Source organism: Pseudorca crassidens, chromosome 15 (genome assembly GCF_039906515.1).
Source record: "Pseudorca crassidens isolate mPseCra1 chromosome 15, mPseCra1.hap1, whole genome shotgun sequence".
NCBI lineage: Eukaryota > Metazoa > Chordata > Mammalia > Artiodactyla > Delphinidae > Pseudorca > Pseudorca crassidens.
In genome coordinates, this window is record NC_090310.1 from 67,052,082 (window position 1) to 67,079,192 (window position 27,111).

The following is a 27,111-nucleotide window of genomic DNA, read 5'->3' on the forward strand; positions in this document are numbered from 1 at the left end:
TGACCTAATGCAGCCATAAATAAATAATAAATAAATAAATAAATAAATAATATAGATTAGTCAGAAACAGCAAGATTTTTGGCTTCCACTGAAACTGTTTTTTAATTAAAACTGTCTCGAGTTTAATGGTGTCCATTAAACCAAAAAATCTATAGTAAAACTAGAAAAGAAGTTTACCTTTTACATGACTTGTCAGCAGAGAAATAGTACAAATCTATTTTGGGACAGGAGGAAAAATAATGTAACTCACATGACTATTAGCTTGAGGCTGATTCCTATAACTTTTCATTATTTCTTGAAAAGTTCTTTCTTCTTTTGTTACCTAAGGAAAATAAGAACTGCATTTATCAACTGCTTTTAAAAGAAAAATGGCTCTGAACAAAAACTTCAATTACAGGTTAGCATTGAGAGGAGTCTTGCAGAAAGCCATTAACCCCAGGCCACTCAATAACTAAAATCCACTACCATTTATGACTTTTACTACCTTAAAAGTTCAGGTTTGGGGACATCCCTGGTGGCGCAGTGGTTAAGAATCCACCCGCCAATGCAGGGGACACGGGTTCGAGCCCTGGTCCGGGAAGATCCCACATGCCGCGGAGCAACTAAGCCCATGCACCACAACTACTGAGCCTGCACTCTAAAGCCCGTGAGCCACAACTACTGAGCCCATGTGCCACAACTACTGAAGCCCATGTGCCTAGAGCCCATGCTCCGCAACAAGAGAAGCCACTGCAGTGAGAAGCCCGAGCACCGCAACGAATAGTAGCCCCCGCTCACCGCAACTACAGAAAGCCCACATGCAGCAACGAAGACCCACTGCAGCACAAATAAATGAAAAGTAAAAAAAAAAAAAGTTCAGGCTTTGTGGCCTGTGGAGACTCAGCTAATAGTTTCATTAATCAAAAGCACTAAGATTGCTATGATATAACTACCAAAAATGCATTTCTTTATAAAAAAGAATGATATAAGAAAACTCAGATCTGCTGAATCCCTTGCAGTCTCCAGTTGTATTAGTTTTTAAGTACTTATTTAAAATTAACCACATACTAAAGGATAGAAAATGTCTTGTGATTCACAATAAGACAGAGGGTATTACAGGATTAGGCTTTTAATAGTTCAGAACAGACTATAGGGTTTTAACACTTAGAAAAGTCACAGTGGTGGCCAAAAGAAAGAAAATAAATTAGTGATCCATAAAGGAATCCCTTCTAGTCTATTTATTATCACAGAGTTCACTTAAATTACTCTTTTCTTCTCCTTCACTGTCCATTAGCACTAAACCTGTTCTCCATAATGATGTTCTCCACAGAAATGGCAAAGCCTGAGCTATGGTAGTTTTCAAAAAAACACAAATGATTATTTAAGATGGTAGACAGCAGAAGCGAGAAGAACTACAATCCTGCAGCCTGCAGAATGGAAACCGCAATCACAAGAAGTCAGACAAAGTGAAATGGCAGAGGAATATGTCCCAGATAAAGGAACAAGATAAAACCCCAGAAGAACAGCTATAAGTGAAGTGGAGACAGGCAACCTTCTGGAAAAAGAACTCAGAAAAATGATAGTGAAGATGATCCACGATCTCAGAAAAAGAACAGAGGCAAGGATAGAGAAGATGCAAGAAATGTTTAACAAAGACCTAGAAGAATTAAAGAACAAAGAAACAGAGATGAACAATACAATATCTGAAATGAAAAATACACTAGAAGGAATCAATAGCAGAATAACTGAGGTGGAAGATTGGATAAGTGACCTGGAAGACAGAACGGTATAAATCACTGCCGTGGAACAGAATAAAGAAAAAAGAATGAAAAGAAATGAAGACAGTCAAAGAGACCTCTGGGAAAACATTAAATGCATCAACATTCACATTATAGGGGTCCCAGAAGGAGAAGAGAGAGACAGAAAGGACCTGAGAAAATCTTTGAAGAGATAACAGCTGAAAACCTCCCTAACATGGGAAAGGAAACAGTCACCCAAGTCCAGGAAGGGCAGAGAGTCCTAGGCAGGATAAACACAAGGAAGAACACACCGAGACACAGAGTAATCAAACTGACAAAAATTAAAGAAAAAATACTAAAAGCAACAAGAGAAAAACGATACAAGGGAACTTGCATAAGGTTATCATACAAGGGAACTTGCATAAGGTTATCAGTTGACTTCTCAGCAGAAACTCTGCAGGCCAGAAGGGAGTGGCATGATGTATTTAAAGTGATGAAATGGAAGAAACTACAACCAAGAATACTCTAACCAGCAAGGCTCTTATTCAGATTTGATGGAGAAATCAAAAGGTTTACAGATAAGCAAAAGCTAAGAGAATTCAGCACCACCAGACCAGCTTTGCAACGAATGCTGAAGGAACTTCTCTAAGCAGAAAAGAAAAGGCTACAACTAGAAACAAGAAACTTACGAATGGAAAAGCTCACCAGTAAAGGCAAACATACAGTAAAGGTAGGAAATCATCCACATGCTAATATGATATCAAAACCAGCAATTATAAGAAGGGGAGAACACAAATGCAGGATATTGGAAATGCATTTGAAATTAAGAGGCCAGCAATTTAAAACAATCTTGTTTATATATAGATTGCTATATCAAATCCTCATGGTAACCGCAAATTGAAAATCTACGATACACATACAAAAAAGAAAAAGGAATTGAAACACAACACTAAAGTTAGTCATCAAATCACAAGAGAAGAGAACAAAAGAGGAAGGGAACAAGAAAAAATGTTTCGTAACTCTATGTCTCTTGATTTTTTGTATTTTCCATCTCTATGTGATATGCTGTTTTTTCGTTTCCTCAGCTCTACATTCTAATCCATTGAGTCTTTTGGCTTGGAATTTGTTTCCATTACAAGCTTCATTCAGTTCTTTTTGACATCTTTCAGGTCCTTTTTAAAATGACTTGGCCTTTGTTCATAAAAAGAATTTTCCTTTATACATTGAATCATTTAAAACATATAATTGCATAATTTGAGATCAATAATTCCATTACCTGAAATTTTTGAATATCTAACCTGCTCTAAATTTTATCTGTTGACATACTCACATTGGCTTATTTCCTTGATTGTTTTATAATTTTGGATTTTTTAGTTCTGTTTTAATAAGGATTTAATTTGTGTGAATACTGAATGGCTTCAGGGTTGAGTGTTTCATACCTCAAAGTAGTTTGCTTCTGCTGGGAACCCCAGTGATATTATTAGCTCTGGGACAACTTTTGGTTTTGTTGTTGCTGTTATTGTTACTGTTTTGACTTTGCAGATTCTTTTTCTTTGGCCATGCCATGTGTCTTGTGGGATCTTGGTTCCCTGACCAGGGATTGAACCTGCACCCTCGGCAGTGAAAGCACAGAGTCCTAATAACCCTAGAGATTCTCGGAATGGTAAAATAAATGAGGTATGCAAATTGGTGTGGTTTTAAAAGAGGAAAGAGTGATACCAATATAAAGGATTATTAGTATGGATGCCAATGTAGAATGTGACTATAAAAGGGGAGTAACTATGTGGTCTTTTTCGTGCTGTATGTTATCTAGTTGTTGTGGAATAAATGTATAAAAACTGTAACCACAGAAGGAAATATTTGTAACTCTCTGTAAGTTATAAACCCAATGCTGCTTTTTAGGGTTCTGGTATCCTTAAGAGAAATAATAAAAATAGTAACAGCTTAAAAAAAGATTAGTTAATAACATTTATTAATACCTATTTTGTATAGAGATTTTAAAGATGTAATGTGAGAAGGAAGTCACAAAGGAGTTTGAGAACATGTCCTCTGCCTCAAAAAGCTGAAAAATTAGGTTGTAACATCTACATCTGCTAGGACTGGTAGTGTGGCCAATATGATCAAGACCAAAGGTACAGATGATTGTTTCAGACCTATTAGAATTTTTAAAGACAAGTAAGATATGCCATTTTATGACTTAAAACATAATGTAGCAACTAGAAAGTAAAATGCTCTTCTGAGGCAACAGAATAAATCACTGGAAAGCAATAAAGTATAGAAGCTATTTTATACCAGATTCTGAATCAGGAGAACATAGGTTGTCACTTATTGTGTAACTTTGGCCAAGTTACTTTCACCTCTGGGCCTCAGTTACTCGCCTAAAATGTAACGATCATTTTACTTTAAAGTACAAGATTAGAGGTGTCACGGGGTGATGGTGGAAATGGTTCTCCATTAATAGTGTGGAGAACCATTTTACCAAAAATGGTCTCTAAGATCTTTTCCAATTTTTTTTTACAACCAGTGTATTCCTATGAAGCAAGAAGGCTGATTACTATGAAAGTAAATGAAAGACTTCCCTGGTGGCACAGTGGTTAAGAATCTGCCTCTCCCAATGCAGGGAACACGGGTTTGATCCCTGGTCCGGGAAGATCCCACATACCATGGAGCAATTAAGCCCGTGAGCCACAACTACTGAGCCCGCGTGCTGCAACTACTGAAGCCTGCAGGCCTAGAGCCTGTGCTCTGCAACAAGAGAAGCCACTGCAATGAGAAGCCCACGCACCACAAGGAAGAGTAGCCCCCGCTCTCTGCAACTAGAGAAAGCCCGCACACAGCAATGAAGACCCAACACAGCCAAAAATAAGAAATAAATAAAATAAATAAATTTATAAAATAAAAAAAAGAAAGTAATGAAGAGTCCATAGAAATAGATACAGTAGCTGGAATTTACCACTGTTGGCTTGTAGCACTTAAGGCAAACTAACAATCAAGTGCAACAGATTTTCACCTCAGGCCTCAAATACAGGTAACTACGGCAAAGAGCTTCCCCCAACTTATACGTTACCTTTGCCATGATGTAGAAGGCACAAAGGAGGAGCTGATCCAAATGTCTGTCTTTCATCAGATCAGGGCAGTGAACTAAAGTGAATTCAAAACATGTCCATATCTTCCTTCTTAACTCATTTGAAACATCCAGTTTTAAACATAAATCACGTAAGCGTACACTTGCCAAATGATAGACCTAAGATGAAAGATAGCACATTGATGCAAAAAATCAAGTAAATAATTTCTCAAATTTATGTCTTACCATGAACATGGGCTTTTAGGCCAACATTAATAAACACCTAAGGCTGCTGATGCATTAAATTACATAAAATTTTTATTTTATAGTACTAGTTCACTGCTATGGCAAAAGAAAATATATTAAAACAAAATTTTCTTTGGAAAACTACCTTAAACATTTTTTTGGTAAAGATGTTATATGCTATTATTCTATGCTGTCAACTATGTAAAGTGAGAAATACTAAAATTAAATGGTTTGATTTACCAGCATCATGATCATTATGAATACATAATTTTTCAAGTATTCAGAAGTCTCTCTCTTTTTTTGGTTCAGGTAAAATGACTAGAAAGCCTAAAATGTCACATAATACACTCAAATGTTTGACTCCAAAATAAGTCAGAAAGCAAAATCATTTAAAAATTTCCCCAATAGTCTACATTGTTTTTATGAGCACATGAAAGGAATGTTAAGCAAACGAGATACCAGATTTTGTTGTTGTTTATTGAGGTATAACTGACATACAACATTAGTTTCAGGTGTACAACATGATTCAACATTTGTATATGTTGTGAAAAGATCACCACAATACGTCTAGTTAATATCCACACAGTTAACACAATTTTTTTTTCTTGTGATGAGAACTTTTAAGATCTAGTCTCTTAGCAACTGTAATATGGAATAAGCATTACTAACTATAGTCACCACGCTATACATTATATCCCCATGATTTATTCATTTTATAACTTGAAGTCTGTACCTTTTGACTCCCTTCATCCATTTCACCCACCCCCTCGCCCCCGGCAACCACTAACCTGTTCTCTGTATTTATGAGCTTGTTTTTGTTTTTAGATTCCACAAATAAATATCATATAGTATTGTCCTTCTCAGTCAAGTTGTTGTTTTTAAGTATGTCAGAGTAAATTCAGTTCAATACCTTCAACCTTTCATATATAGAGTCTTTATATGAACTGATACTAATGCAAATGCCCCAAAGGTCCTAAAAGATTCTAAAATGATTTCTGATCATCCAAAAAGCATTATGTTTTATTATCTTAAGAACTGGTAATCCTACTGTGATATTCCTAAACTAGACTATTCTGTTTGAACTAAGTCTTTAAATCTAAATGTTCAGGGTAAAAAAAATGAAAAAGAGTAAGGCATTCTTTATAGCAAAGTATCTTTTGAGAGGGAAAAAAAATCCACAAATTAAAGCTGAAAAATGAACTTTAGCCATCCAATACACTAATCTGATAGAAAGAGAGATAAGGGTTGACTCCAAAGCCACCAGTGATTCATTTTATAACAAACTCATTTTCTGCATCCAACCCTTTGTTTCTGGTCTTGCTGGCTAAGAGATAAACGGGAACCACTGGGGTCAGAGCAGTGGGAAAGATGCTGGAACTTTACATTTGTGATAGAAGATAACAGATACAGTCCTAGGTAGAAGGATTAAGAATGTCATTAAGTAATATTTGTGGGGCTTCCCTGGTGGCGCAGTGGTTGGGAGTCTGCCTGCCAATGCAGGGGACACGGGTTTGGGCCCTGGTCCGGTAGGATCCCGCGTGCTGCGGAGCAGCAAAGCCTATGTGCCCAACTGCTGAGCCTGCACTCTGGAGCCCACGAGCCACAACTGTTGAGCTCATGTTCTACAGCAGGACAGGCCACTGCAATGAGAGGCCCACGCATTGTGGCGAGGAGTGGCCCCCACTCGCTGCAACTGGAGAAAAGCCCGTGTGCAACAATGAGGGCCCAATGCAGCCAAAAATAAATAAATAAAATAAATAAATTTTTTTTAAAAGTAATACTTGTTAAGTATCTTTTACAAAGCTAATCCAATGCCTTAAAGGTACACATACTCTGGAAGGCTTCTAACAAAAAATTCACAGTAAATTCTACTCAGGCATAGGATATCAGCATCACACTGAGTTCAGCATGGATAACATCTGCAATTTACTCAAGAAATGGTTATTTTGAACTCATTATAGATATGGACGTTTCAATTTCCTTTTAGGGTAAAATTTTTCTAGCTTCTAAGTAGGCTATAATTAAAAGGAAAAGGACAAGCTAGATTCTGAAATAAATTCAGAACTAAAAATTCATAAATAAAGCCTTATTTTTGTCAATCTTAGATTCATTATCAAAGGCAGCAATTTGTCATTTTGAAAATTAAAAATAGGGAATGAATGGGGAAAATACTACAGTTGGAGCTCTGTTTTTAAAACAGGCCTTAGGCACAAGATGTAGGCAGGAGTGGAGACGGTGGGACAGAGTAGAGAAAGCAGTGGGAGGTGGAAAAAAGGGCAAGTGTCTCAAGAATTATTCTAAGAAAGACTAGATAGAGGAAATAAACTTAAATTTGCATGAAGAGATAATTTGAAAAAACAAACAAGAATTTCTTAAAAATTTTAAGCCTTAAACCCTAATCATAATGCTAAAAAGAAACAAAAAACAGTGCCTTTTTTTTCATTTACAATTTTTCAGAATGGGCTAAATAGCCACTAGTTACAGGGTAGACTGGAGAGGTATCTTCCAATTCTGGAATTTATTTTAGAGAAGCGGCATGTTTGGTCACAAATATCTGACTAACATGTCTATGTTATCAGAAGCTTTATGGTGCTTATAAAAGCTAGGCAGGATAAGCTGAAATTATTTCTATGTTAAATCTTTGCATTAATACTAAAATAATCTAGGCATTATAATGAGAACTGGTCAATTCGTAAAAGGTACAAAACTAGATTTATGATAAAAATTATGTAGACTCCCAGCAGTATCTCACCAATCTTAATAATGAATCCTCAGTAATGTAAACTTATCCATAAGATCCAATGTACCTGTCCCACAATAAACTCCAATCTAAAGCAATATAACACAATGGAGTTCCTGTAAATTCCACAGGATGGCCAATTGCTTAATCAAAGTTATGTAAAACAAGCCGGCAGGAAATGGAATTAAAACTCTATGAGTCTGAGTCCAAACATTAGCTCATCAAGATCATAATGTTCTTTTAGAATGTCAAATATGTTTTTAAAAAAGGCTAAAGGTACATCACCTGATACTAAAGCTAAACAAAGACACTCTAAGAAAACTACAGACCAATATCTATGATATTGATGTGAAAATCCTCCACAAAACCCTAGCAACTGAATGGAACATCATACACTAAAAGGGTTATACACCATGACCAAGTAGGAGTTATTCATGGAATGAAAGGATAGTTTAACATATGAAAATCTATCAGTGTAATACACTACATTAGCAGAATGAAGAGAAAAATGATATAATCATCTCAAAATTTGATGCAGAAAAAAAGCAATTGACAAAATTCAATACCCTTTTGTTACAAACTAGGAATAGACGGAAACTACTTCAACATAATAAATACCATATATGAAAAATCCATAGCTAAGATCATACTCAAAGTAAAACAATGAAAGCTTTTCCTCTAAGATCAGGAACAAGACAAAGATGCCCAATTTCAGTACTTCTATTCAACACCATACTAGAAGTTCTAGCCAGAGCAATTAGGCAAGAAAAAGAAATAAAAGGCATTCAAATTAGAAAAGAAGTAAAACCATCTCTGTTTGCAGATGACATGACTTTATGTGTAGGAAACCCAAGCACCCTGGAGTCCATAAAAAATGTTAGAACTAATAAATGAATACAGCAAAGTTGCAGGATACAAAATCAACACACAAAAATCACTTTTATTCCTAAACCATAAACAATGCACAATCCAAAAATGAAATTAAGAAAATGATTCCATTTACAATAGCATGAAAAAGAATAAAATACTCGGGAATAAACTTAACCAAGGAGGCAAAAATTTGTACACTGAAAACTGCAAAGCATTGCTCAAAGAAATTAAAGAAAACATGAATAAATGGAAAGACATACTATGTTCATGGACTGGAAGACTTAATATTGTTAAGATGTCAACACTACTGAAAGCAATCTACAGATTCAGTATAATCCATATTAAAACCCTAAAGATTTTTTTTTTGCAGAAATAGAAAAAAATCCATCCTAAAACTCATATGGAATGTCAAGGGACTCTGAATAGTCAAAATAATCTTGAAAAAGAAGAACAAAGTTGGAGGTCTCACATTTTCTGACTTCAAACCTTACTACAAAGTTACACTAATTAAAACTGTGGTACTGGCAAGAAGAGACCAATGAATAGAATACAGAGCCCAGAAATAAACCCTCACATATACAGTGATGAGTAACTTGACAAGGGTGTCAAGACCATTCAATGGAGAAAGGCAGTCTTGTCAACAAGACTTACTGAGAAAACTGGATATCCACATGCAAAAGAATGAAACTGGGTCCTTACCCTATACCATATATAAAAATTAACTCAAAATGGATCAAAGACCTAAATGTAATTTCTAAAACTATAAAAATCCTACAAGAAAACATAGGGGAAAAGCTTCATGACACTGGCATGTGCAATGATTTCTCGGATATGACACCAAAAAGAACAAGACAACAAAACAAAACATAGATAAATTAGACTTCATCAAATTAAAAACTTCTGTGCGTCAAAAGACACTAATATATAACATAGTGAAAAGGCAACCCATGGAATGGGAGAAGATATTTGCAAATCATGTATCTGATAAGGAATTAACATCCCGACAATATAAAGGACTTTTACAACTCACCAATAAAAAACTCAAAAAATGGGCAAAGGACTTGAATAGACATTTCGCTGAGGAAGGTAAAAGGATTGCCAATAAGCCCATGAAAAGATGCTCAATATCACTAATCATCAGGGAAACGCAAATCAAAACTGCAGTAAGGAGATAGCTTCAAAATGGTGGAGGAGTAAGACGTGGAGATCACCTTCCTCCCCACAAATACATCAAAAATACATCTACATGAGGAACAGCTCCTATGGAACACCTACTGAACACTGGCAGAAGACTTCAGACTTCCCAAAAGGCAAGAAACTCCCCACGTACCTGGGTAGGGCAAAAGAAAAAAGAAAAAACAGAGACAAAAGAATAGGGATGGGACCTGCACCTCCGGGAGGGAGCTGTGAAGGAGGAAAAGTTTCCACACGCTAGGAAGCCCCTTCACTGGTGGAGATGGCGGGTGGGAAGCTTTGGAGCCACAGAGGACAGCGCAACAACAGGGGTGCAGAGAGCAAAGCGGAGAGATTCCCACATAGAGGATCGGTGCCGACCAGCACTCACCAGGCCTGAGAGGCTTGTCTGCTCACCCGCCGGGGCGGGTGGGGGCTGGGAGCTGAGGCTCGGGCTTCGGAGGTCAGATCCCAGGGAGAGGACTGGAGCTAGCTGCGTGAACACAGACTGAAGGCAGCTAGTCAGCCACAGCTACCTGGGAGGGAGTCCGGGAAAAAGTCTGGAACTGCCTAAGAGGCAACAGACCATTGTTTCAGGGTGCGCGAGGAGAGGGGATTCAGAGCACCACCTAAACGAGCTCCAGAGACGAGTGCGAGCCGTGGCTATCAGCGTGGACCCCAGAGACGGGCATGAAATGCTAAGGCTGCTGCTGCAGCCACCAAGAAGCCTGTGTGCAAGCACAGGTCACTACTCACACCTCGCCTCCCGGGAGCCTGTGCAGCCCGCCACTACCAGGGTCCCGAGATCCAGGGACAACTTCCCCGGGAGAACACACGTCATGCCCAGGCTGTTGCAACATTATGTTGGCCTCTGCGGCCGCAGGCTTGCCCCGCATTCTGTACTCCTCCCTTCCCCTGGCCTGAGGGAGCCAGAGCCCCCTAATCAGCTGCTACTTTTTAACCCCGTCCTGTCTGGGAGGGAAACAGACGCCCTCAGGCGACCTAAACGCAGAAGTGGGGCCAAATCCAAAGCTGAACTCCAGGAGCTGTGCGAACAAGGAAGAGAAAGGGAAATCTCTCCCAGCAGCCTCAGGAGCAGCGGATTAAATCTCCACAATCAAACTGATGTACCCTGCATCTGTGGAATACCTGAATAGACAACGAATCATCCCAAAATTGAGGCAGTGGACTTTGGGAGCAACTATAGAGTTGGGGTTTGCTTTCAGCATCAAATTTGTTTCTGGCTTTATGTTTATCTTAGTTTAGAATTTAGAGCTTATTATCACTGGTAGATAGGTTTATTGATTTGGTTGTTGCTCTCTTCCTTTTTTTAATATACATACATTTTTCCTTTTTCCCCTTTTGCCAGTGTGTATGTGTATGCTTCTTTGTGTGATTTTGTCTGTATAGCTTTGCTTTTGCCATTTGTCCTAGGGTTCTGTCTTTTTTTTTTTTTTTTTTAGTATAATTTTTAGCACTTATTACCATTGGTGGATTTGTTTTTTGGTTTGGTTTCTCACTTCTTTTTTTTTTTACTTTCTAATTTTTTATTTTTAATAATATATTTTTAATTTTTAATTTTTATAACTTCATTTTATTTCTCTTTCTTTCTTTTTTTCTCCCTTTTCTTCTGAGCCATGTGGCTGACAGGGCCTTGGTGCTCCGGCCGGGTGTCCGGTCTGAGCCTCTGAGGTGGGAGAGCTGAGTTCAGGACAGTGGTCCACCAGAAACCTCCCAGCCCCACATAATATCAAATGGCGAAAGCTCTCTTAGAGATCTCCATCTCAACGTGAAGACCCAGCTCCACTCAATGACCAGCAAGCTACAGTGATGGACACCCTATGCCAAACAACTAGCAAGACAGGAACACAACCCCACCCATTAGCAGAGAGGCTGCCTAAAATCATAATAAGGTCACAGACACCCCAAAACACACCATTGCATGCAGTCCAGCTCACCAGAAAGACAAGATCCAGCCTCATCCACCAGAACACAGGCACCAGTCCCCTCCACTAGAAAGCCTACACAACCCACTGAACCAACTTTACGCACTGGGGGCAGACACCAAAAACGAGAACTATGAACCTGCAGCCTGCGAAAAGGAGACCCCAAACACAGTAAGTTAAGCAAAATGAGAAGCCAGAGAAATACATAGCAGATGAAGGAGCAAGGTAAAAACCCACCAGACCAAACAAATGAAGAGGAAACAGGCAGTCTACCTCAAAAAGAATTCTGAGTAATGATAGTACAGATTATCCCAAATCTTGGAAATACAATGGAGAAAATACAAGAAACGTTTAACAAGGACCTAAAAGAACTAAAGAGCAAACAAACAATGATGAACAACACAATAAATGAAATAAAAAATTCTCTAGAAGGAATCAATAGCAGAATAACTGAGGCAAAAGAACAGATAAGTGACCTGGAAGATAAAACAGTGGAAATAACTACCACAGAGCAGAATAAAGAAAAAAGAATGAAAAAAATCAAGGAGAATCTCAGAAACCTCTGGGACAACACTAAACGCACCAACATTCAAATTATAGGGGTCCCAGAAGAAGAAGAGAAAAAAAAGGGACTGAGAAAATATTTGAAGAGATTATAGTTGAAAACTTCCCTAATATGGGTAAGCAAATAGTCAAGTCCAGGAAGCACAGAGAGTCCCATTCAGGATAAATCCAAGGAGAAGCATGCCAAGACACATATTAATCAAATGATCAAAAATTAAATACAAAGAAAAAATATTAAAAGCAGCAAGGGAAAAGCAACAAATAACATACAAGGGAATCCCTGTAATGTTAACAGCTGATTTCTCAGCAGAAACTCTGCAAGCCAGAAGGGAGTGGTAGGACATATTTAAAGTGATGAAAGAGAAAAACCTACAACCAAGATTACTCTACCCATCGAGGATCTCATTCAGATTTGATGGAGCAACTGAAACCTTTACAGACAAGCAAAAGCTAAGAGAATTCAGCACCACCACACCAGCTTTACAACAAATGCTAAAGGAACTTCCCTAAGCAGGAAACACAAGAGAGGAAAACACCTACAATAACAAATGCAAAACAATAAAGAAAATGGTAACCGGAACACATATATTGATATATACCTTAAATGTAAATGGATTAAATGCTCCAACCAAAAGACATAGACTGGCTGAATGGATACAAAAACATAACCCGTATATATGCTGTCTACAAGAGACCCACTTCAGACCTAGGGACACATACAGACTGAAAGTGAGGGGATGGAAAAAGATATTCCATGCAAATGGAAATCAAAAGAAAGCTGGAGGAGCAATTCTCATATCAGATAAAGTAGACTTTAAAATAAAGAATGTTACAAGAGACAAGGAAGGACACTAAATAATGATCAAGGGATCAATCCAAGAAGATATAACATTTGTAAATATTTATGCACTCAACACAGGAGCACCTCAGTACATAAGGCAAATGCTAACAGCCATAAAAGGGGAAATCGACAGCAACACAGTAATAGTAGGAGACTTTAACACCCCACTTTCGCCAATGGAGAGATCACCCAAAATGAAAATAAATAAGGAAACACAAGCTTTAAATGATACATTAAACAAGATGGACTTAATTGATATTTATAGGACATCCCATCCCAAAACAACAGAATACACTTTCTTCTCAAGTGCTCATAGAACATTTTCCAGGACAGATCATATCTTGGGTCACAACTCAAGCCCTGCTAAATTTAAGAAAATTGAAATCATATCAAGTATGTTTTCCGACCACAATGCTATGAGACTAGATACCAATAACAGGAAAAAAGGTGTGAAAAATACATACACATGAAGGCTAAACAACACACTACTAAATAACCAAGAGATCACTGAAGAAATCAAAGAGGTAATCAAAAAATACCTAGAAACAAATGACAATGAAAACACAACAACCCAAAACCTATGGGATGCAGCAAAAACAGTTCTTAAGAGGGACATTTATAGCAATACAATCCTACCTCAAGAAACAAGAAACATCTCAAATAAACAACCTAACCTTACACCTAAAGCAATTAGAGACAGAAGAACAAAAAAACCTCAAAGTTAGCAGAAGGAAAGAAATAATAAAGATGAGATCAGAAATAATGAAAAAGAAATGAAGGAAAAAATAGCTAAGATCAATAAAACTAAAAGATGGTTCTTTGAGAAGAAAAACAAAAATGATAAATCACTAGCCAGACTCATCAGGAAAAAAAGGGAGAAGACTCACATCAATAGAATTAGAAATGAAAAAGGAGAAATAATAACTGACACTGCAGAAATACAAAGGATCATGAGAGATTACTAAAAGCAACTATATGTCAAAAAAATGGACAATCTGGAAGAAATGGACAAATTCTTAGAAAGGTATAACCTTCCAAGACTGAACCAGGAAGAAATAGAAAACATGAATAGACCAATCACAAGCACTGAAATTGAAACTGTGATTAAAAATCTTCCAACAAACAAAAGCCAAGGACCAAATGGACTCACAGGAGAATTCTAGCAAACATTTAGAGAAGAGCTAACACATATTCTTCTCAAACTCTTCCAAAATATAGCAGAGGGAGGAACACTCCCAGACTCATTCTACGAGGCCACCATCACCCTGATACCAAAACCAGACAAAGATGGCACAAAAAAAGAAAACTATAGGCCAATATCACTGATGAACAAGATGCAAAAATCCTCAACAAAATACTAGCAAACAGAATCCAACAGCACATTAAAAGGAACATACACCATGATCAAGTGGGGTTTATCCCAGGAATGCAAGGATTCTTCAACATACAGAATCAATCAATGTGATACACCATATTAACAAATTGAAGAATAAAAACCATATGATCATCTCAATAGATGCAGAAAAAGCTTTTGACAAAATTCAACAGCTATTTATGATAAAAACTCTCCAGAAAGTAGGCATAGAGGGAACTTAACTCACCATAATAAAGCCATATATGACAAACCCACAGCCAACATTGTTCTCAATGGTGAAAAACTGAAACCACTTCCACTAAGATCAGGAACAAGACAAGGTTGCCCACTCTAACCACTATTATTCAACATAGTTTTGGAAGTTTTAGCCACAGCAATCAGAGAAGAAAAAGAAATAAAAGGAATCCAACTTGTGAAAAAAGAAGTAAAACTGTCACTGTTCGCAGATGACATGATACTATACATAGTGAATCCTAAAGATGCTACCAAAAAACTACTAGAGCTAATCAATGCATTTGGTAAAGTAGCAGGATATAAAATTAATGCACAGAAATCTCTTGCATTCCTATAAACTAATGATGAAAAATCTGAAAGAGAAATTAAGGAAACACTCCCATTTACCACTTCAACAAAAGAATAAAATACCTAGGAATAAACCTACCTAAGGATGACAAAAGACCTGTATGCAGAAAACTATAAGACACTGATGAAAGAAATCAAAGAGGATACAAACAGATGGAGAGACATACCATGTTCTTGGACTGGAAGAATCAACATTGTGAAAATGACTATACTACCCAAAGCAGTCTACAGATTCAATGCAATCCCTATCAAGCTACCAATGGCATTTTTCACAGAACTAGAACAAGTATTTCACAATTTGCATGGAAACACAAAAGACCCCGAACAGCCAAAGCAATCTTGAGAAAGAAAAACAGAGCTGGAGGAATCAGGCTCCTTGACTTTGGACTATACTACGAAGCTACAGTAATCAAGACAATATGGTACTGGCACAAAAACAGAAGTATAGATCAATGGAACAGGATAGAAAGCCCAGAGATAAACCCATGCACCTATGGTCACCTTATCTTTAAAAAAGGAGGCACGAATATACAATGGAGAAAAGACAGCCTCTTCAATAAGTGGTGCTGGGAAAACTGGACAGCTACATGTAAAAGAATGAAATTAGAACACCGTATACAAAACTAAACTCAAAATGGATTAAAGACCTAAATGTAAGGCCAGACACTATAAAACTCTTAGAGGAAAACATAGGCAGAACACTCCATGACATACAACACAGCAAGATTCTGTTTCACCCACCTCATAGAGTAATAGAAATAAAAACAAAAATAAACAAATGGGACCTAATGAAACTTAAATGCTTTTGCACAGCAAAGGAAACCATAAACAAGATGAAAAGACAACCCTCAGAATGGGAGAAAATATTTGCAAATGAAGCAAATGACAAAGGATTAATCTCCAAAATATACAAGCAGCTCATTCAGCTCGATATTAAAAAACCAAACAACACAATCCAAAAATGGGCAGAAGATCTAAACAGACATTTCTCCAAAGAAGATATACAGATTGTCAACAAACACATGAAAGGATGCTCAACATCACTAATCATTAGAGACATGCAAATCAAAACTACAATGAGGTTATCATCTCACACCGGTCAGAACGGCCATCATCAAAAAATCTACACACGATAAATGCTGGAGAGGGTGTGGAGAAAAGGGAACCCTCTTGCACTGCTGGTGGGAATGTAAATTGATACAACCACTATGAAGAACAGTATGGAGGTTCCTTAAAAAAGTAAAAATAGAACTACCATATGACCCTGTGATCCCACTATTGGGCATATACCCTGAGAAAACCATAATTCAAAGAGTCATGTACCACAATGTTCATTGCAGTTCTACTAACAACAGCCAGGACATGGAAGCAACCTAAGTGTCCATCGACAGATGAACGGATAAAGAAGATGTGGCACATATACACAATGGAATGTTACGTAGCCATAAAAAGAAACAAAATTGAGTTATTTGTAGTGAGGTGGATGGATCTAGAGACTGTCATAAAGAGTGAAGTAAGTCAGAAAGAGAAAAACACTTGTATTTCACAATATTGTGGAAAACCTTGTATGTTGCTAGCAGGAATATAAATGGTGCAGCCACTGTGGGAAACTGCATAGCATTTTCTCAAAAATTAAATTTAGAATTACTATTCCACTTCTGTATGTACCCAAAAGAATTGAAAACAGACTTGGATACCTGTACACTAATGTTCATAGCAACACTATTCACTCACAATAACCAAAAGGTAGAAACAACGCAAATGTCCATCTATAGATGAATGGATAAACAAAATATGGTATATACATACCATGAAATATTAGTTTTAAAAAGGAAGGAAATTCTGACCATGCTACAATATGGAAGAGCCTTGAAAACATTATGCTAAGTGAAATAAGCCTGTCAAAAAAGGACAAACGTTATATAATTCCACTTATATGAGGTACCTAGAGTAGTCAAATTCATAGAGACAGAAAGTAGAATAATGGCTACCAGGGGCTGGGGGTGGGAGGAAGAAATGAGGAGTTACTATTTAATGGGTACAGAGTTTCAGTTTAGGAAGATGAAAAAGTCTGGAGGTGGATGATGGTGGAAGCTGCACAACAATGCGAATGTACTAATGACATTTAGCTGTACACTTAAAAATGGTTAAAATAGTAAATTTCATGTATATTTTACCACACACAAAAAAAGAAGGCTAAAGCTGCCCTCTGTTACTCAATCTTTCTTGCATTGATTAAAGGAGACCTTTTTAGATGCTATAAAAACACGTACCTTTCTATAAAACAGTGCTAAGGACCCAGTTCTCTTTGGTTTGCTTATTCCAACTGAATGTACCTCTTGTGCTTTAGTCAAATGGGTCTGTTTTGGAGAAGCACCAATTAATGACTGAGCCGTAAGTGATACAGGACTCTCGACTTTGGACTCCTGAGTTGTATTCATGGAAATTGGTATCAGTGTGATCTCTCCAGCATCATTTGCAATACCTGAATGTACAAGCAAGAGTTCTTAGTTTTAGAAGTGTGTCCCAGAAGAGTTGTCAATTCTTCCTTCCTTGCTTCCTTCCTCCCTCTCTCCCTCCCTTCCTTCCTTTACTATCTATCTACCTACCTATCTATCTATCTATTTATGCATAGGAATATGTTAGAAGAAAGCCACAAAAATAGTAATTCTAGGTTATGATACTCTTATTTTCTATTTCTGCTCTGAAACAATAAAATTGTTCTTTTGAGCTCTAAAGGAGATGTTTTTAATCAATAAACAAAATTCTTCCTCAATGCACTTATTTGTAAAACTCAGATAAGAAAATAAAATAAGTCCTAACAAAGAGGGTTGTAAATTTATAAAATGTGAAAATTCAAAAAACAGTGCAGGCATACCTCAGAGATATTGCGAGTTTGGTTCCAGACCACTACAATAAATTGAGTATCATAATAAAGTGAGTCACATGAATTTTTTGGATTCCTAGTGCACATAAAAATTATGTTTATGCTATATTGCAGTTTATTAAGTGTGCAATAGCATTATGACTAAAAAACAATGTAGATAACTCAATTAAAAAATACTTTGTTGCTAAAAAATGCTAATCATCATATGACAGCAGAGGGTTGCCAGAAACCTTCAATTTGTAAAAAAAAAAAAAAAATAGTATCTGTAAAGTGCAACAAAGCAAAGTGCAATAATACTAGGAATGCCTCTATAGGTTCAAAACAAAACAAAAGGGTGGAGCACAGAGGATCTTTAGGGCAGTGAAACTATTCTGTATAACAGTATAATGGTAGATATGTGTCATTAGACATTTGTCAAAATTCATAGAATGTACAACACCAAAGAGTGAACCCCAATGCAAACTACGGACTTGGGGTGATAATGATGTGTCCATGAAAGTTCATCAGTTGTAACACATGTGTCTCTCTGGTGCAGGATGTTGATGACAAGGAAGGCTCAATTTTGCCATGAACCTAAAACTGCTCTTAGAGAAAAAAAAGTATGGGTTCAGGGACTTCCCTGGTGGCGAAGTGGTTAAGAATCTGCCTGCCAATGCAGGAGACACAGGTTCGATCCCTGGTCTGGGAAGATCCCACATGCCATGGAGCAACTAAGCCCGTGCGCCACAACTACTGAGCCTGCACTCTAGAGCCCACAAGCCACAAATACTAAGCCCATGTGCCACAACTACTGAAGCCCACATGCGCTCGAGCCGCAACTACTGAGCCCTCGCGCCGCAACTACTGAAGCCTGTGTGCTGCAACTACTGAAGCCCGTGTGCTGCAACTACTGAAGCCCGCACGCCTAGAGCCCGTGTTCCGCAACAGGAGAAGCCACCGCAATGAGAAGCCCGCGCACTGCAATGAAGAGTATCCCCTGCTCCCCATAACTGGAGAAAGCCCATGCACAGCAACGAAGACCAAACGCAGCCAAAGAGAAAAAAAAGTATATAGGTTCAAGAAAAAATACTGGAATAATAAGACCATGTGATCAGTCCAATAAGACATTTCTTAAATTTTCACCCAACTCAGAAAAAATATAAAATAAATGCATCAAAATGTTACCATGCAATGGGATTGTAACTTTATGTCCTGTTGTCCCTGTTACTATGGCTGTGGCCATTGTTAGAAGACTTTGCCCAGGTGAAATTGATATATTTTCAGCAGTAATGCTTGAAGAAGGAGCAATTTTCAATTTTGTTCCTTCTGTTATGATCCTGTCCATAAGCATTTCCTTTGGGGGGTCTTCCCCAAAAAGTCTTCTCTTAGCACTCCCAGCGGTAGGAGAACTGTAGCGTTCATGGACAGAAATTGGAGACAATGGTTGCGTATCTAATAAAGAGAAAAATTTATAACAGTTTGACATGTATTCCAAAATAATAAGTCAGGTTTACTCACTCATTCAACAAACAGAGATTGAGTTACTATGCTAATAACATGGCCTCTGTCCTCATGGAATAATCGAGTCTAGTGGGAGAGAGAAGAATGAAGTAAATATTAAAATAAAATTATGGGGCTTCCCTGGTGGCGCAGTGGTTGGGAGTCCGCCTGCCGATGCAGGGGACGCGGGTTCATGCCCCAGTCCGGGAGGATCCCACATGCCGCAGAGCGGCTGTGCCCGTGAGCCATGGCCGCTGAGCCTGTGCGTCCGGAGCCTGCGCTCTGCAGCGGGAGAGGCCGCAGCAGTGAGAGGCCCGCGTAACGCAAAAAAAAAAAAAAAAAAAAAGGAAAATAAAATAAAATAAAATAATGAGAGCTCACCTTCCTGGTTTCTTGAACCTCTGCCTATATTAAAGAAGCAAAATATTAAGGGTAAAGTAGAAGGTGAGAAGTAGAATGTGGTGACTGCTAAATTTCAAAAGTAGTCCAACTAGTTTCTGTCTCCCAATCTTATCTAGTAAATAACTCCTGATTAGAAGGAAAAATCAGTGATTTGGTTCACAATTTTGCCTTCACCACATGCCCACACTTCAAATAGTTTAAGGCAGTAGCTGTGGCTTTCTGATTTAGTAGAGGCAGAATCATCTTTTATAAGTCCACTAGAAGATAAAGATGAGTAGAAGTGTTATGACTCTGCTTAACTTGCCTTAATCTGAGGCATTAGTGTGTTGATCAAAAAGAAAGTAAAGTATGGATTAAACCTCTTTTCCAGTGCTATCCTTCTGCAGAAACTGCTCTCCTTTCCATCTCCACTAGGTGCAAAGCCTCTCCTAGCCAATCCTACATCTTTTCCCACCATTTCCCCCCTACTTCCCTCAACCCACTGTTTCTTTACAGGTATATAACATGTTTTTAAAGTAAAAACATTTCACTAATTATTTTTACAATTACTAGATAATTAGACAGCCATGTCATGTCATCTATTTTCAAAACATGTTTAAAAGGTATAAAAATTACCTCTGGCAATAATTTGACAGCTCTCTGTATTACTGAGGTAAGTGAGGAATAGTCATGGTTTAATAAAAATCTCTCCATAATTCTGGAGGTTATAAAAGCAACTCTGACTCCCAGTCTTAGTAAAAAAGTGGAAAGTTCTATTGTAGCTCCCATTACCCCTTAACAGAAGTCTACCTGGATACCTTATATCTAAGAAAATCAATGCAGCCCTTGAATCTGACTTGGAATGTTCAGAGCTGACATTTCAAGGGAAAACTCATGTTATAGCCATGAAGTTAGCTGCAAGCCCCTTGAAATGATGCTCTGCCTAGCACAGTACTGGAAAAGCTGCAGTAGACAATAAAAATTTAACAAATATATAAGTTAATAAATTGTCTTTTTTCTCCCAGAGTCAAGGCTCAATATTATTGTTTTCTAAGGATTTTCCATTATTTGATTCTCTTGCCTGAACCCCTATAAGAAAATACCGTTTTCTTCTAATTATAAAAATAATATATCACCTGAATGTTCACAGCAGCGTTATTCATAAAAGCCAACAAGTGGAAATAATCCAAATGTCCATTAACAAACGAATGAACGAACAATATACAGTATATCCATACAATGAAGAATTATTCAGCGTAATGAAGTGTTGACACATGCGACAACATATATATCTTGAAAACATGATAAGTAAAAGAAGCCAATCACAAAGGTCACATATTATATAATTCCATTTATATGAAATGTCCAGTACAGGAAGATCCATAGAGACAAAGAATAGATTAGTAGTTCCAGGGTCTTGGTAGAGGAGGAAATAGAGAGTGATTACTGTTGGATACAGGTTTTTTTTTTGGGGGGGGTGGGGTGATAAAAATGTTCTGGAATTAGATAATGGTGACAGTTGTATAGTCTTGTAAATATACTGAATTGTATATTTTAAAAGGGTGAATTTTATGCGATGTGAATTATATCTCAATTTTTAAAAGCTCACTGAAAAAACTCAAACGATACCAAAAAACTGTAATGAAAAAGGTAACACTCAAAATTCCACCACCAGGACAGAATTACATTTTAGTGACCATTTCTTCATGATCTTAGTTCTGATATCTCTAGCTAGGCTGCAAACACACACACACACACACATATATATAACATATATTATATATATAATATATATTATACATACATACACATTATAATCAGATACACACACATGCATACGCACAGAGTCCATGCTTTGTACAGTTAAAGTATGCATGAGTTTCAGTTATCATAGCATAAATTAACGACAGCCTTAACAAAAAGGTTCAGATTTCAGTTGCCATGGTATATTAACTGTGAGTAACTGCATAAACTACAAACTTTTCCCATGAGGATTTACATAAATCACTGTGTGAAAAATAGATGTGCATCATGATCAGTGACCAATCCTGTTACTTCTTTCAAAGTCTGTTGGTGATTGTTCAGGGCAAATCTGCTGGTTCAATTCATGCAGGCAGCAAAGCATATGGTTATGTTGTCTCCTTATTTCCCAGTGATAAACCCGCATTTTACAAAATAGACGAATGAAAATAGACAAATAAAAGAAGGAATGGCCCCCCCAAAAAAGTGAAAGTTCAACAAAGAATTGAAAAGTGATAATGCTGAAAGTGAAATTAAAATTGTTAATGAAGTTATAGAAGAAATAGCTGACCCTAGGAATGTTGACACTGCTGCTATTCAAGAGATTAGATATACAGCCAGAAGAACTGTGTGAAGATGAGACTTATTGATATAAATGCGAAAAGTTGTTAAGATAAATAGGATGAAGACATCCAACAGGAAGTTATGATGGCAAAAAACTTCACTTTAAAGGAACTTTCAGAAATATTTCACAACACTGAAAGCACAAAGGATAAAATGTTAAGAGCTGGTCCAAACTTAGAAAGGAACACGACAGTTCACCAAGGCACAGGAAAGAAGCTCACTCAGTATTGTAAGTTATATGAGAAGAAAGTGGCAAGCACCATTTAAACTATTCTTTATGACTTTAAAAAACAAAACACTTTCATTCTCAATGTTTCCAATTGTAGTGTACTAAGTAAATATTTTTACTATTTTTATATTTGTTTAAATATTAATAATTGACAGTAAGAGCGTTTTTAGCTTTGACAAGATTTTTAAAGGTCATAAAACAATCCTAATTATTCCCCTTGCTTAATGAAGACTGTTTTGCATGCACAGTGTGCACATTTTCATGACCTTATACTACGTGTAAAGCAAGACACACACAATTATAGTCCAAAAGTGGGTCTTGAGCTACCTTACTATATAACCTGAATACTTGTACATCTGAGGTTTATTCAGGGATATTGTCATCAGAAGATTTTAAGTGATTTTTAAAAATCCAAGAGTTAAATAATCCAGAAGATGCACACATCAGTTTGCTACACCACAAGAGAAAATAAAGAATAATGCACTAAAATCTTCCTATTAGTAAGGCTCAAATGAACTATTTTGAGAGAGCATAGATAAGTAATTTATTAGATGAATTTAATATCCCAAAGAGTTCTTTGTTCTGCTTTAAACATTTATTTTTCTATAAAGACTTAGAGATAAAGAATATAACTTTTATCACATTTGGAAAAGTAGGTATTTAGCTTAAATAGTTTTCCATTAGCATTGAGGAAAAGTTGTGTATATTTATGAAAAAGCCAAAATACTATTTCCACAATAATAGACACTGCAATTTAAAAAATAGATTAGATTCAAAATCAGAGTGGAAATCTTATTACTTTAATATAAAAAAGTATACAATGAGCCACACGGGGTATTGGCATAAACATTAATCCCCTTTCAAATCTTGATAAAAAAATTGTATTTCTTAATAATACGTTAGGCAAGACCTGAAATTTTCTCTAAAAAAAGATGTTTGTTATTTTTTCATTGTTTTACCAATGTTGAACCTACCCTTTCGAAGACTCCCACTGTCAGTCCGAACTTCTTTGACCCTTGGATGCATTAGAGGAGACATTGGCATCATGGGAAGATGTCCCTGTACATTTCCCCCGTTTCCTGTTTCAAAATTATTTGGGAATATAACCTGTAGAAAACAAAAACCCTCTGCTTTACACACAGATAAACCCACTGATCAAAACATAACAGAAAAAATGAGAAAGAAAGTCTTCTTAACTTTTTACTGTTTTATTTCCCTGTCCTTCACAAAATATACCAGCTTGCATAAAGTGCTCAATAGTTAACATTGTTAAAGATATGTAAAGAGTTCAACTCACTTAATCTTATAATATATCTAGTAAAGTTTACTGACCACTAGAAGTAAACCTATGAGGTAGGCACTGCTATTCTTCACTTATGGATGAGAAAATTGAGGCTCAAAAATGTGAAATCTGCCCAAGGACACAGTACTACTAAATATTACAGCAAGGGCTTCAACCCAAATCCTTCTCTTTTAAGTTCATAGCTTTTTTTTCCACTTCCCAATGGATTCCATAATGGAAATATTGATGAATACTGAAGATTGCCCAATTAATCATAGTCTACTGCAAAAGACCAAAGAAGCATGGAAGAGAGGCTTTAAGAAATCATCTTTTCAGTTCTTCCTAAATAGTTCTTTCAGTTGTTTGAGATTAGAGAAAAACTCAAGAAGATTAATGAAGTATAAGGAGACACAGAAAAGCAAAGTAGGATGTATAGACAGGAGTTAAAAAAGAATAACACAGAGGTGAAGGGAAAAAACTCAATTTCTCATGATACTAAACTGTTAAATGTGCAATTTGTGTGCATTAGGTAGAAGCTTTTAATCTTTTTATTGTAAATACTACTAATTAAAAGTGTTTAATTCTTTATATGGATATTTAAAAAATTAAAAATGATGGGATTAATGGTTTCTTAGATCTGATACTGAAAGCACAAGCAACAGAAGAATAAACTGGATTCATCAAAATTTAAAACTTTTGTGTTTCAAAGGTCATCATCAGGAAAGTAAAAAGACAACCCACAGAATGGGAGAAAAGTTTTACCAATCATATATCGGATAAAGGAGTGTATCTAAAATATATAAAGAACCTATAACTCAATAATAAAAAGACAACCCAAATAAAAAATGGGCAAAGGATCTGAATAGATATTTCTCCAAAGATGATAAAGAAATGGCCAATAAGCACATGAAATGATGTTGAACATCATTAGCCATCAGGGAAATGCAAAAAAAAAAACCACAGTGAGATAATACTTCATGCCTACTAGGATGGCTAGAATCAAGAAGACAGATAATAGGCACTGGAGAGGATGTGGAGATATTAGAAACTTTATACACTGATGGTGGGACCGTTAAATGGTGCAGCCACTTTGGAAAACAGTCTGACGGTTCCTCAAAAGCTTAAAAAGAGTTACTATATGGCCCAGCAATTCCACTGCTAGCCATATACTCAAGAAAAATGAAGGGCTTCCCTGGTGGCGCAGTGGTTGAGAGTCCGCCTGCCGGTGCAGGGGACACGGGTTCGTGCCCCGGTCCGGGAAGATCCCACATGCCGCGGAGCGGCTAGGCCCGTGAGCCATGGCCACTGAGCCTGGGCGTCCGGAGCCTGTGCTCCGCAACAGGAGAGGCCACAACAGTGAGAGGCTGCGTACCACAAAAAAAAAAAAGAAAGAAAAAGAAAAATGAAAACGTATGTCCACACAAAAACTTGTTCATGAATGTTCATAGCAGCATTATTCATAATAGTCAAAGGGTGGAAACAACACAAGTTTATAAATAAACAAACTGCTATATCCATACAATGGGATATTAGTAAGCTGTAAAAAGGAACAAAGTGCTGATACATACAACAACATGGATGAACCTAAAATCATTATGCTAATAAAAGAAGTCAGTTATACTCAGCCATAAAAAGAAACGAAATTGAGTTATTTGTAGTGAGGTGGATGGACCTAGAGTCTGTCATACAGAGTGAACTAAGTCAGAAAGAGAAAAACAAAATACAATATGCTAACACATATATATGGAATCTAAAAAAAAAAAAAAAAAAGGTTCTGAAGAACCTTGGGGCAGGACAGGAATAAAGACACAGATGTAGAGAATGGACTTGAGGACATGGGGAGGGGGAAGGGTAAGCTGGGACAAAGTGAGAGAGTGGCATGGACATATATACACTACCAAATGTAAACTAGATAGCTAGTGGGAAGCAGCCGCATAGCACACGGAGATCAGCTCAGTGCTTTGTGACCACCTAGAGGGGTGGGATAAGGAGGGTGGGAGGAAGATGCAAGAGGGAGGAGATGTGGGGATATATGTATAGCTGATTCACTTTGTTTTAAAGCAGAAACTAACACACCATTGTAAAGCAATTATACTCCAATAAAGATGTTTTTAAAAAAAAAAAAGAAGTCAGTTTAAAAGGACCACATATTGTATGATTCCATTTACATGAAATGTCCAGAACAGGGAAATCAATAGAGATGGAAAGTAGATTACTTGGTTGCTTAGGGGCTAGGTCAAGAAGACAGAGGTTAGGGAAGTGATACGTAAAGTTTCTTGTTGAGGTGGTGTGTTCCAAAAGTGACTGTGGTGATGACTGCACATACCTATGAATATACTAAAAACCACTGAATTGTATACTTATGGGTGAATTGTATGGTATGGGAATCACGTCTCAATAAAGCTGCTTTCATAAAATGATGGGATTATTAGCCTTGCCCTAACTCACTTCTTCACAGGTAGGAACTCTGTTTGCAGAAGCCTGGAGAGCCTCCCACAGAGCAGAGTCATGACTCCATGCTAAACTCTCCAAAATCTGTTCTTCAATGCTGTTCAGGTGTTTCACCATGTCCCTGGAGAGTCCTTCCTCTGAGCGGATCACCACCTCAATAACCTGGAGAAGAGAAAACTGAGAAAGTAATGTGGTCTCAAGTAGTCAGTTCTAGACTAGGCTGACATGTATGGCTAGCTCTGCTGTTATTAATGACACAGAACCAAGAATATCTTTGAACCATAATTCTATGGCTTATTAATATATTTTTAATTTATAAAGAAGTTTTTAAGATTTTCAAAATACTTGCACGTACATTTCTGGTTTTCATGTTTTATTTTACACATGGAAAACAGAGGCAATGATAGGTGAAAGTGGTCAACAGCCCAACAGTGGTAGAAGTCAGGTCTTGGGTTCCCAGTCCAATGCTATTTTGAATTCACTGCCCCTTCTCAGACTATCCCTCCCAACAGCTCAAAAGAAAGAATGAATAACATATTTAAAAGGAACTTTGCTTATATACACTATAGTTCCATTTTAATAAGAGTAAATATCTAGAGCAAAGTCTGTAAGCATATATATAAAAATATTATTAGTGATTATTATTTGTAATTAGGATTATAATATATGACTTTAATATCTACATTTGTGTGTATTTTCTGTTTTTCTTCAAGGAGTATATATTATTTATGTGGTTAAAAAACAACGGCATTGGGTTTCCCTGGTGGCGCAGTGGCTGAGAATCCGCCTGCCAATGCAGAGGACACAGGTTCGAGCCCTGGTCCGGGAAGATCCCACATGCTGTGGAGCAACTAAGCCCGTGTGCCACAACTACTGAGCCTGCGCTCTAGAGCCTGCCAGCCACAAGTACTTAAGCCTG

At 37.1% G+C, this 27,111-nt stretch overlaps 1 protein-coding gene across 3 annotated transcripts in view; it reads right to left on the bottom strand.

The window, feature by feature from the left end:
- The window catches only part of RBL1 (RB transcriptional corepressor like 1), a 76,011-nt gene that overhangs the window by 16,584 nt on the left and 32,316 nt on the right, over nucleotides 1-27,111 (bottom strand). For 2 of the 3 annotated variants that reach the window (XM_067708071.1, XM_067708073.1), the window contains exons 13-18: nucleotides 26,190-26,369; nucleotides 23,434-23,566; nucleotides 19,171-19,437; nucleotides 17,393-17,604; nucleotides 4,786-4,962; nucleotides 251-322 (exon numbers count right to left, since the gene is read on the bottom strand). In XM_067708071.1, coding sequence (XP_067564172.1) covers nucleotides 251-322; nucleotides 4,786-4,962; nucleotides 17,393-17,604; nucleotides 19,171-19,437; nucleotides 23,434-23,566; nucleotides 26,190-26,369 — 1,041 coding nt within the window. The remainder of the gene's footprint in view (nucleotides 1-250; nucleotides 323-4,785; nucleotides 4,963-17,392; nucleotides 17,605-19,170; nucleotides 19,438-23,433; nucleotides 23,567-26,189; nucleotides 26,370-27,111) is intronic. The other variant, XM_067708072.1, reaches the window with a different exon arrangement.